Source organism: Lycorma delicatula, chromosome 9 (genome assembly GCF_047948215.1).
Source record: "Lycorma delicatula isolate Av1 chromosome 9, ASM4794821v1, whole genome shotgun sequence".
Taxonomy (NCBI): Eukaryota; Metazoa; Arthropoda; class Insecta; order Hemiptera; family Fulgoridae; genus Lycorma; species Lycorma delicatula.
The window spans coordinates 98,555,342-98,568,386 of record NC_134463.1 but is presented as its reverse complement, the minus strand read 5'-3'; the positions used below and the strand labels follow the sequence as shown (position 1 = coordinate 98,568,386).

Here is a 13,045-nt window from a genome sequence, read left to right as displayed (position 1 = left end):
TTTGTTCAACCGGCATCTGTAGTTTTTGTAAGGGAAAGACTCTTACCGCATTGCCGTGGGAAGCTAACCTTGAGTATGGCTGACCACCAGTCAATTATTATGGCTCCAAGCGCTATAAAATGGTGGAAAGGTACTTGATAGCAGCATTCAGCGACTAAGGCGTGGCAGCGAACCCCTGCCTAGACAAAATAAATTTTGTTATGGATGTCATATATATTTTTAGTAATTGACGGGATGCGTCTACCCATTTTAGTAAATATATGACAAGTGAGCGGTTGGAACACGCAAGCCGATGGTGTATGACACTACCTTAGTCCGCTCACGCTGGTAGGTAAGTTCTAGGAGCTATGTTAGGATACTGGTCGCTAGACTGTTCGAGGCTCAGTAGCCATTTGTGGCACAGACATTCGGTCTTATGCTTCAGAGTGACCGAATGGGGTGGGGTAGTAGCGGGAGAAATGCCAAGCAAACCAAGAGAGTGAAATCTTCACTTTTTTAAATCTACGATAATTTTTTTTTAATAACTACAATTATTCGTAAAGAAAACCATTCTGATTTTTGGCTCAATTAGATAATGTTTTTTAGTCATAAAATTGTCTCACAAATTAAATGACTAAGTTTTATACTAACATAAAAACCCAACATATTTTATTAATTTCCATTAAAATTTTCACAATACAGTACCTTACCGTTATTTATGTATTTATTTATTTACCGTTCTGTTCCAGAGAATGGTCTACCAAGAAGGCTTAGAACAGCATATACAAATACGCAACTACTTGAACTGGAAAAAGAATTTCATTTTAACAAATATTTATGTAGGCCTAGAAGGATAGAAATTGCTGCTTCTCTGGACCTAACTGAAAGACAGGTACGATACAAGTAATCATATAATTTTTTTTGTTTTAATTTTTAAGTTTTTTACGTGTAAAAAAAAAAAATATATATATATATATATATTTTATTTACATTTCGTGAGATTTTAATTAGAATATTAAGATAATTAGATATAAATAAACAAAAAATTCACTCAAAAAAGAAAACATAAAGTAATTTTTTGTTTTAGTGTTAATTTGTTTTTTTCTTTATTGATTAATATAATTAATAATTAATTATACAATATTAATTAATTAATTTATATTATGAATAAACTTTAATTGATGGAACTTAATTTATATGTTCTGCAGTATAATAAATTCTGTTGCCTACACGAATTGAAAAAAATAAGTGAACCGATTGATGTGCATTTAAACGAAAAGTTGGGATAAAAGTGAAAGTTGTAAAGGACTTCGTTTAAGTAAATCAAGGATCATATTTTATCATAGACTTGACGCAGCTTTCAATTTTTAATACTTTTATTGAAAAATTAATAAGTAGTATATACGTAATTGATAAGCTATGACATAAAAAGGTATGCAAATTTCCAAATAAATAAGAACTTGAGACAATTGTGGGTGAAAAAATACCTATAACATATCTTCTTGAATTTTAGATGTACGTAATATGTAATCGTTACATACAGTACGTAAAGCAAAGCTCTTTAAATTTTGATTTAAATGTTAAAATTCTAATGTAAGTTAGAATTATTTACAATTAAATAACAGATTTTAGTTATTCTGTCTTTTGTAACTGATTTTTAAAGTTAAATTTCAATATATTTCTGGAAATATTTTCCTTGAATATCTTTATCCGTCTGGATCGTTTATGGACCCAGACGTCACTTTGCTTTTCTTTTTTGGCTTTCATGTTTTACTAATACTGTTTTCAGTCTAACTTTGAGCTCGTTTTTTTCTTCTGTATTAGGTTTGCCTATTTTTTCTTTCATACATTTTGTATTAGTTCTTCTAATAATGTCTTTATTACACATTTTTTCTATCTTTAAATTTACTCCTAAGTTTTAGGAACTAATTAAAAATTTTCTTGGTTAGTCTGCGTTCATTTATTGTTTTTAAATGTTCAAAGAAGCATAATCTACTTTTTGTATAAAGTTTGTAATTTTTATCAAATTTTTTATATATCTGTCTTCATTTGAACTTAGTATATTTTTTATTACCTTTACCCCTAGGGCCTAATATTTTTTCTGGTATTATCCTACTTTTTTTTAAGGATATTTTCTATTTTTCATTTATTTACGACGATCTTTGAACATTATTAAACATAATAAACAAGATATATATAAATAATAAATAATAATAAACAGAAACACAAATCACGTTGCCTGCTGGTTACTGTTTCAACCACATTACTTAGTTTCAATAATTGTTATAACTGATTTCTCAGTTCTGCAGGAATACTTTTTAATGATAAATTATTTCTAAATGAGTTTTTGATGTCCCAGATTTTATATATAAAGACATATATATTTATTTACTTTTTTATTATTTGCTGTAGAATTGCTCTTATTCTATATAATGCAAATTATAAATAACTACACAAGACTTATGAAATTAAATCTAAACCAAAGCGATGAGATGCTAAGAAATTAATATTCGTAATCTTAATTTTAATCTACTTAATCAAAAGTAAACATCAATAGCGTAATTTAAATCTGTTTTTAGATGTCTATTAAATGACAAAGTAAGACTATTTTTTACGAAAACAAAAAACCTTAACACGCTACCTACGTTTAGGTAATTAAAATACGAATTTTCCAGCTAAAAAATGTAATATAAATTCTAAATGTAATCTTTTCTGGAATAAAAATTAGACCTTTTTTTTCTTTTGGAGAGCGAAAAACGCTTTCGCATTATCATTGCTCGGAAAAAAAAATTAAAAACAGAAAAAACTAAAACTTACAACTGATAACAGAGATAAAATATCGCTAAAACTTACTTAGAACTTATATCACAGTCGGAATCTTAACAATAAGTCGCAAAAATAAAAATTTAAATAAACATAAATAGAATTTAACAAAGTCAGAAGTGTAAAGGGCCTCTTCTAGGATAACAAAAAAAATTAAAGAACTAACATAAAAACTATAACAATTTAGCAAAAAATTATACTAAAAAAATGTTCCAACACCAAAACAAAATATAAAGATGAATAAACAAAAATGATGGTTTCACGTAACAAAAACAATATTACATTTTATGCAGAATATTAATACTTCGTAGAAATAACAACACCCGGTCTAAAACTTCCTTATCATTGTCCAGGATTCGGCAAATATTTCTGAGCAAATTAAATTTTACGACGTGTGACCGCATAACACATGTAGAAATTAGAACTAAGAGAGATCTAAATTAAGTTGATAAATTGTTACGACGGGAATGTGATTTGATGGTAAAAGACAGCAAACTAGATCGTTAGTAATTTTCAATATACGAGCATTCAATAAAATTATAATTTTATAAATAAATTATTTTACAATAAATAACATTTAACGAGGATTATATAATTCTTCGGTCATTTTTTTTAATTATAAAGAAAAAGATAATCTATTTTTTGTAATACACACAATCCATAACAAAGTCAAAAAAGGAAACAATTCTTATGACAAAATTAATGTTATTTAGGCTACATTTTAATACTGTCATTATTATTATTGTTATTATTATATTCACAAGGTTTAATTTTAATTCACAATTGTATCATCTTTGCTTTTTTCCATTCCCCTTCTTGGTTACCCTATTTGCGACAAATCACCCATTCTTCTTAATTAGCTTTTTTCTCTTACAATGCGCTAGTAAAACAATAATAACGACATTTATCATTGTAAACAATTGACAATTTATTTTAACTGATCAAACCTATGTAATTAAGCTTAGAAATACACAAGCTGTCACTTTGTATCATAAGCCATTGTTTATAATTTATTGTTTCAGTCTTTAATACAAACTTTTTACTGAACATAAAACAAAACTAATAAAGTAAAATATATATATATTTATATGAATGTTTTATATATAAACTCAAATATATGAACTCATGATAAAAAGTAAACAAGAAAAGTATGAATTCTCAATTATAGCAAAAATAAAATAACAATGATATTAAATTAACCAAAATGATTGAATAAATTCACATAAAAAGAGAAAACTTTCATTAATTTACCAAGTGAAGAATATATTCAAATTTGTGTACGTGAAAGAATTGCACATTGCAATTTTTTTTCAACACCAACCTGGGAATTTGTTCATGAATAAATCGCTTAACTGGACAGTGCTTACCACATTCTTTTTGGAGCTGTACAGAAATAAATTGCTTGGTATATATTTATATTGGGTGAAGTAACGTTCATCAATTTAAATATATACAGAGTGTATCACGAAGTTCTCCCGGAAATTTCATTACCTATTCTACTCGTGAAAATGGAAAAATTTCATATAAACATACGTCCTAAATGCTTCGTTTGCGAGTTACTGCTAGTGAAAGATTTCGCTCGGATTTATCCGGTGAAATGAGGTCGTACTGAAATTTTTGGGACGTTAATTAAGGGGCAAAATTAATGATTTCTAATGGTTTTTGATGTGAAAAATCGAATACGATGGGTCTGAGAACCGTATCTGCTGTAGGTTTTGAGAAATCTGGGTAAAAACCAATAAATTGGGGTAAAAAACCCTGCTTTTATGTCTGACGTACAATAATATTGTTAAACGGATAAGAAACACACAAACCTTTTAAACCAAACCTGCAAAGAATTTAATTTTGTACAAAATGATGCTACATAAGTTGAATAAAACAGAGCAAGATTAGAAAAATTCGAATTTGATTTAGACAGTACACTAGACCAAAGTTCATTATACGTACAAGTTTATAATAAATGTTCAAAAATGAGCCAGCCATTTTCAACACATTTCTTGGCATTCTTCTGTACTGCTTTTGTTGTTCATTTTAGTTCTTTAAAGCTGTCCTTAAGTTGCTCAGCCTCATCTAAATGTGGACAATTAATTCCTCACGAGAATGTATTTTTGTTTTGTACAAAATATTATTCATCCAACCCAAAATCAAAAATCTAAAGGTATTAGATCGGGCGATCATGATGGCCAGGAATTTGGACCTCCACGACCGATCCATTTTTCAAGGAATGATAATTTCAGTGATTTGAAACGGTACAAGAGAGTGGGGAGGCGCGTCATGGTGCTGGAAATATACTTTAGGACTTAGCGCTACAGGAACATCTTCAAACAGCTATGGCAATTCTTCTTGCAAGCAGACCTCATAATTTAAGCGGCTAGGTACTATGAACTGTCCAAACAGTTGATTTTGCCGTACCATACATTGACAGTAAATCGGTGTTAAAAATTGCCTTCCACCGTTTCATGAGGATTTACGTCTGCCCGTGCATGCTTATCGCGTAAGCTATTGACGACATCTCGAGTGAAATTTGCCTCGTCTGTAAACAAAACATACTTGTAGTGTTGTCGATTAGGATTCCACCAGTTACAGAACTCCACGCGAAGGGGACCGTCTCCTGGGTGTAGATATTGAACTGGCTATTTATGATAAGGAAAAAACTTGTTTTGTTAAACAAACAATCGAATTCGAAACTCCGATCCGCCTTGAAAGACGTCGTGTAATAACGCCTGGACTGCCTTGAACCGCATCGATATTAATTTTATCAATAAAAAATTTCAATACGACCTCATTTCACCGGGACAGCTGAAATCCGAGCAAAATTTTTCACTAGCTGTAAGTCGCAAGAAACATTTTAGAAAATATGTTTATATGAACTTTTTCAATTATTTATACGAGTAGAAAAGGTTGTAAAAGACTCGGAAGAACTTTGTGATAAATTCTGTATATTCGGGTAAATATTGAATTTTTATACTTCAGAATCTTTTCTTACTAAATTTATAGGACGGTGTCATATTATTTTACGGTTATCCTATCTAATTACCGTCGTAGGAGTATAACTATAATAAATTTGAACTTTCTATTTATTCAGGTAATATGAGGATTAGTTATGAGTTGGTCAGTATAAAACTCTTCTATTTAATCTACATAACAAACATGTTTTATTAGATATGACAAGATTACATTATTGCTGAATTAAATGTTTCGGCATTTTCGGTATAAAAATTGGAATATTATATCCAGTTTTTTACGTTTATATATATGTCTGAAGGAAATCAATAAATATTTATTCATAAAGATTTCCAGTTAATATCTGTTCTGGAATTTTTTACTTTCTACTCAAGATTTAAAAATAATTACGGTAGCGTGTGTTTCGTGTTGAACAGTTTTAGATTTTTTAAAAAGAAGTTCACTTTTTCTTCTATTTTCAAATATTTTTGAAGTAAATTTTACAGCCAACTTGTTTCTAACTTCTATCATCGCAAAATAGATGGAAACTACAAAATCTACCAGTAATTTTATCTTTTAAAGAACATGTGATTTAAAAAAGATGTGCTTTTATTTAACGTAGACTATATCCTCTTCTCTGAATTTCAAGTATCCGTTGCAAAACACTTAGTAAAGGTGTATGGAGATAAAGGAATCAAACTTTAATATCGTTAATCTTTCTTAGCAATGATTTTAAGGATAATTCATAAACTTGAATAAAGAAATATTCTAAATATTTTGAAGTAAATAATCCTGACAAATTTCAGTGTTTTATCTTAACTAAAAAACATTATATGCTGGATTTGAATTCTTTTATCTCCCTTTTAGGTGTGACTGGGGAAACCCCCATTCTTAGCGGTACCTAAGGGAAATATCGGCGCCAGGTTTCCACGTTTCCAACTCTTTCAGTTTAGTTACCCTTTTTCAAACCTTTTTCAATTCAACTGAAAAAGGTTATAACTAAAGACAAATTTACTAACCTTTCCTAAAAAGACTCTTTATAAACACTATAACAAATATTAACATTCTAACTGCTCCAGAAATGGAACAAATTAGTGAAGATTTTTCCAGTTATATAAGCAGATGAAAACAGTATTTTAATGATTTCTTTGAGATAAAGCTGAGGAAATACATCTATAAATTACCTATCTACAGATAAAAGAAAAATACCTTGTATTATATGGAAAGTAAACATACTGAATTAACAGATTAGAACTACAAACATAACACAACTTGTTAATTCGAAAGAATAGAACTGGATTATAGATAATCTGAATAATCAAGGATGTTTTTTTAAACGAAAGTTGAAATGAAGCCGATTCATAAAAATAAAATATTGATTAAAGAAACTAAAGACACTCTGGTGTCTATATTTCAAGAATCAGAACGAAAAGTGTAGAAGGATATATAAGATTTACATAAAACTTTTGTTGCACTTATTAGAAAAAGGATAGAAAATATGCAATTCTTTTGCAAACTGTAATAATATTGATTAGTATATTCTACGCGTAGTTTAAATTTATTTAAAATATTTGTTTAACTTGAAAATGACATCTATTTTCTTTTACTGATGCTTCACGTATTGCTCTTTGTATAATATTTCGGTCGTTTTATACCTCAAAATATACTTCTAACTTAAGAAAAAAAAGTAAAGTCATGATTATCCAGAAGCCAAAATTAAAAGGACATGATTTAAATGGATAGAAGCTGAATTAATTGGTTTTTACTGGACATACAATAAAACAAAATTACAAATAAATGAACAGATAAAAAAAATTTTTTATAATGTTTATTGCCACATTTTATAACATATCTGAAAAAAATAAAATAAAATATGAACACATAATAACCAGTTTAATACTGGAAGTATTTATTAAACTGGAACAAATTTATTACAGAAAAAATAACCACGACTCTGAACATATGTAAAAGAAAAGGTTTTATATATGAACTATTTTAAATAGGTAATGAAAACAAAAATCAGTGAAAGAAATCAGAAATTATAACAAAACGTTTCAGGATACGATAACTAGACAAAGCGAATAAAAGAGAAACTGAGAGTTACGTTCTCTGGAAAATTTAGATAATAAATTACCTTTCTTAAATATGGTATTTGAAAAAATTAAATAAAAACACGGCAGCATAATTACTGTATTTTTACTATTAACTTTTGTCAATAATTATCATTACTTATTACTATATTATACTTTCACGTAATTTTCTTGTTTCAATCGTAAGTTATTTCTGTACAGAGAGCAAAGCTAGCGACAAAAAAAAAGAAGATATTAAAAATAGAAAGGGATAAAAATGTTCATCAAATGACGTAAAAATAATTTAAAAACCCATTGATGGGAAAAAAAACATTTAAGCCAAATAAATTAAACTATAAATTAAATTTTTTACTAAAATTTGCAATCTTTTATTAAATTTTAGCATTAAAATTTCATTATAAAAGAAAATTATTATATTTTAAAACTACTTATTTTTCATGCAGGTGAAGGTGTGGTTCCAAAATAGAAGAATGAAGCATAAAAGACAAACGTTAAGTAAACAAGCAGAAGACGGGGACGATAAAGAATCTCAAGGATCAGGCGGTAAAGGAGGTGGAAAAAGTGAAAAAGGATTACTTTTACACGAAGATAACAAAAAAAGTTGTCAAAATTGTGAATTACCCGGTGGAGTTCTCGGTGATCATTTAGGTAGAGGGACGAACAATAATAACAATAACAATAGTAATAGCAATGCGAGTAGTGGTGCTAGTAGTGTGACGAGTACGAGTTCGAGCCTGGAAAAATTAGAGGAAGATTCGAGGTCAAACACATCGCCGGGTCCCGGTATGCTAGGAGGTAAAGTCGTCGTAAAAGTCGAAGGCGGTTCGATGTGTTCTGCATCACCCGGTAGCGGTTCGAGTATTAAAAAAACAGCAACGGCTTTGGTAAAAACACCTTGTACAACCCCAGATTTAACTACCGGACCGACAAGCATTTATCAAGCACCCCAACCCCGTCCTAGAAGTTCACCGACCGCTGCGACAGCAGTCGCGACCGTAACGGCGTCGATAACCGCATCGGTACTACAACAACCGCCGATGATGGCACCATCGTCGCTGGTACAAATCGTAAGATGTACCGCTCCGACTGGATATCCGTCGCCGCCGCAACAGTCGAGAGCGGTCGGGGATTATTCGACGAGAATGGCATCGACGCAATCGTTTACGGCAAGACAGCAGAATCCGACATTATACGGCAGTACGAGGGAAGTATATCCGCAAAGAATGGCGTATCATTCCCCGGATACGCCACCGTATCGTCCCCAAAATCATACCCCTCGTCAAAACGGTATCGGATTGGTTCCCGGACGTACGACCGGATTACCCCCGCATCATACAACGTCAAGAAATTACGCGTCACAAAATCAAAACACGACAACACAATTACAACAACAATATTGCGGTTCTATTTATAACGGTTATAATCAAACCGAACCGTCATACGGTCCTGGATATCATAGGTATCAAAATCCATCGGCGGGTTATCAAGACCACGAACCGTATTTGTCGTCGCCGGGTAGTACAAACTACGGTACTAATTATCCGGCAAATATGTCGGCGTATACAGAAATGCACAATCATCAATTGCAACAGCAACAACAACAAGCTCAATCGCAAACGCATCATCAACAACATCACGATACGACCGCTAGTAATTATTATTATCATCATCAGGCGACACCCCAACAACAACAACAACAACAACAAGCGCAAACGCATATAGAATACACGACAACAGCGACTAATAAAACGCAACAACAAACGCAAAATTCAACATCATCGTCATCATCAACTTCATCGACATCATCTGCCGCATATTATCCGGGAACAACACCGACCGGTACGTCATCGACTTCAGTACCGACAACAGATCAACAATTAACTCAGCAATTTGCGCAAGATCAATATCATTCTGCAGCTGCGATGACACCACCAAGTAGCGTAAGAACCGATTCCTCGAGCGATCATTTCAACTCTTTTCATCATTTTTATAGCGAGCCACCGCACACGCAATCCACACATCACCCTGGTGATAACAGTAACAGCTCATCCGATTTCAATTTTCTAACGAACCTTGCTAATGATTTTGCACCAGAATATTATCAACTTAGCTGAGGTACGATCGATGTTTAATTTATACAATAAATGATTAATTAAATATATATAATAAAAAATATATAAATAATATGAAATTATATTATATACTGTAAATAATAATTTAATAATAATTACAATGTTTATTTTTAATTAGTTATTATTATTATTATATATCCTTATTAAATATGCACCGTTAAGCGTCTAGCGTAAATGTAAAGTATAATTTTATCCCTTCAAATTATGATTTGTACTTTTAAATAAACAAATGCGATTAGCTCCGATAAGAAATCTTACACTAGAATATACGAGTAAACTGATAAAAGTCAAAATAATTATGATAAATTCTAATTCCTGTCGTCTCTATATTTTAACTCTACTCTGAAGTATGCAAAATATAGAAGAATGTTTACAAACTGCAATATCTATTAATGTATAAGAGATATTTAGTAAAATTTGATCTAGAGATTATCACCATAACACCAGATATTTTGCGTGTAGCACAAGAAATTTATAGTATTATTAAAATTAGTATTAGATCGGTTGTAATAAATAAAAACAGTGTTGCCATTTTCCTATTCATGTATGATAATATTTTAAAACTAACTACTATACAGTTTAAATTTTAAAAACGTCTTAATTATTTCACTTTTTAATCCAGTATTACTAACTTAAAAATTCAAATAAATCTACATCCAAAGATCAAATAAACGATTTTAAATTTTAATAAAAATTACAAAATAACTTAACAAAATTCTAAGAAAATATAACCGATAAAATAAACAATTAACAGATTTATTATACAGTATACAAAAGGCGATTAAATAATCAGTGGAGATATATCCCACACATTTTTTTCGTAGTAACATAAAAATCTGGCAACAATGGATAATGACATTTAAATCTTACTTTTCAATAGTCAAGGCAGTTCACGACTACTCAACATCCAAATATTAATACCATCCTATTAAATCCTGTAATACTACTCTCTCATCTTTTTTTAGTTGATAATTAAAATCCATACATCTCACTTCCGTTATTTATTACGAATAATTTTTCTCATAATTACAAACACCAAGGTCAAGTTACACGTAATATATTACGAACTATAATTAAAATAGAATGTGTATAATTTTATCCATTTCCTCGAAATATAATTTTTACATTCCATTATTAAAAGTTCCAATTATCCTATAACCTTTAAAAAAGATGTAAGCATATTCACGTTAAATTCCTGATATATTTTTTTGGTTAAAAATAATTTATTCTTGAAAAAAATACAGAAATCGATGAAATTTTACTTTTTTATAAAGGGAAATTTGTGAATTTTTTTTTATGGAAAAAAAAATACTTTTGTAAGGATAAGTAAAGGATATATAGTATTAATAAATAGTTTCTTCAAAAAAAAATTGTAAATAGATTCTTTCAAATAAAATATATTGTAAAAATGAAAAAAAAAATAATTTATAGAATTGTGAATAGAAGCTACGATTTAAATATTATAAATAATAGAACGCATTACGATAGAATATGTAATAATATTTTAATAAACACTTATTATTAAAATAATTACGAATAAATTTTATGTTATCTTCTCCATGTTATTTTCAAAAACACTGTTTGTTGGTTAATTATTTGTACAGTAGTTATAAATATTATCATTATTTGTTAAATTTAAATTAATGTGAGGATATGTGCAATTGCTATTTTTATTACTATGTTATTATTATTATTATTATTTTATTTTTATAATTATGTAATTATTGTTAAGTTATAACAGCTTACTGCCAAACTTTTCAATTTCAGTCTTGTTTTTTTTAGAACAAGTAAGTGATAAAAAATATTTTGCTCCTCTGACACGTAGTAAATCTGAATAAATAAAAAAAATAAATCAAAATATGGTTGAATTTTATTATAATTTAGAATCTAATTTAATTAGACTAATCTAATTAACTAATATATTTTCCCTTAAATATTAAAAGAATGTAAAAAAAAAAATATTTAAAAAAACATTGTTTTTTATTCCAATTAATATTTTTATTTTGTTGAAAATATTTTGTTTTATTTATTTATAAATAAACTCTAATTAGGCGTTGCTAGATGAATTTTTCTGTGTATTAAAAAATGCCTAGCTTAACTGGGATTTAAACCCAACACATTCGGAATGAAAAACAAAGACGTTATCATTTAGCTAACGAAGTTGGCGGATAATAAATACGATATAAAAATAAAAATTTTCAGGTGATTTTCGGTGAAGTTTTTATACGTACGTCACGTTGCTACAAAACCTATTTGATTTTGTATGTATTAAAGTTAAATTAATCTTTATTTTCTTTTAAAATCTTACTTGATATTAAAACTGATATATATGAAACGTTATTAATTTTTATTCTTTAAAATAAATTATTTTATACATTATAAATAAACAAGCTGAAGTTTTAAAATCAATTTACGTTTTTAAGGGTGGATTCTAATTCGATACTTATTTTTAAGAGTTTCTCTTCAACTTGAATTAACATGTTTACATATGCGGGACATAATTAAATAAAAAATTGAAAAATACATTTTAAAATTCAGTCTTATTTGTAATTATGTATATGTATATATATATATTGGATTTGTGAGCTCGCTCATTTTTTTAATATTCTTACATTTTTCTACATTGGTTTCTTTTAAGTAAAATTTAAAAAGATCCATTTTAAAAATCTTTAAATGTATTTTTTTTTTTTAAATTCAAGAAAACTAATTTTAGTTTTACCTGATTAGAAAAGCACTCACTGGTTTATATTCTCTATATTCCTTTTACTTCTTCAATGAAGTGTAAATAACCACTACACTTTTTTCGAAGATTACATTTTTTTTTTTTTTTATTGCGCAGAAGAAGAACTGAAAAGTTTTTACATTTATAGTTAAATAAATGTAAAAAAAAAAAACTTAATAAAATGATTAATTTGACAACACTGTTAATAACTGGAGTCACAAAATTTTTAGCCGCGACTATGTTTTGTGCTGAAGGATAAACGATTAGCCTTTTCATTGTTAGTCATTAATTAATAAAATAACAACTGTATTTAACTTTATTTCATTACCCAGTTACAAACAAATAAATAAACGTGA

The 13,045-nt window shown here is 28.7% G+C and overlaps 1 protein-coding gene across 1 annotated transcript in view; it reads left to right on the top strand.

Annotated features, from left to right (window-relative positions):
- The window catches only part of pb (homeobox proposcipedia), a 280,010-nt gene extending 270,061 nt beyond the window's left edge, over positions 1-9,949 (top strand). Inside the window, exons 2-3 of the mRNA XM_075375126.1 lie at positions 729-871; positions 8,279-9,949. Of these exons, the coding sequence (XP_075231241.1) occupies positions 729-871; positions 8,279-9,949 (1,814 nt within the window). The remainder of the gene's footprint in view (positions 1-728; positions 872-8,278) is intronic.
- The last annotated feature ends 3,096 nt before the right edge of the window (positions 9,950-13,045 follow it).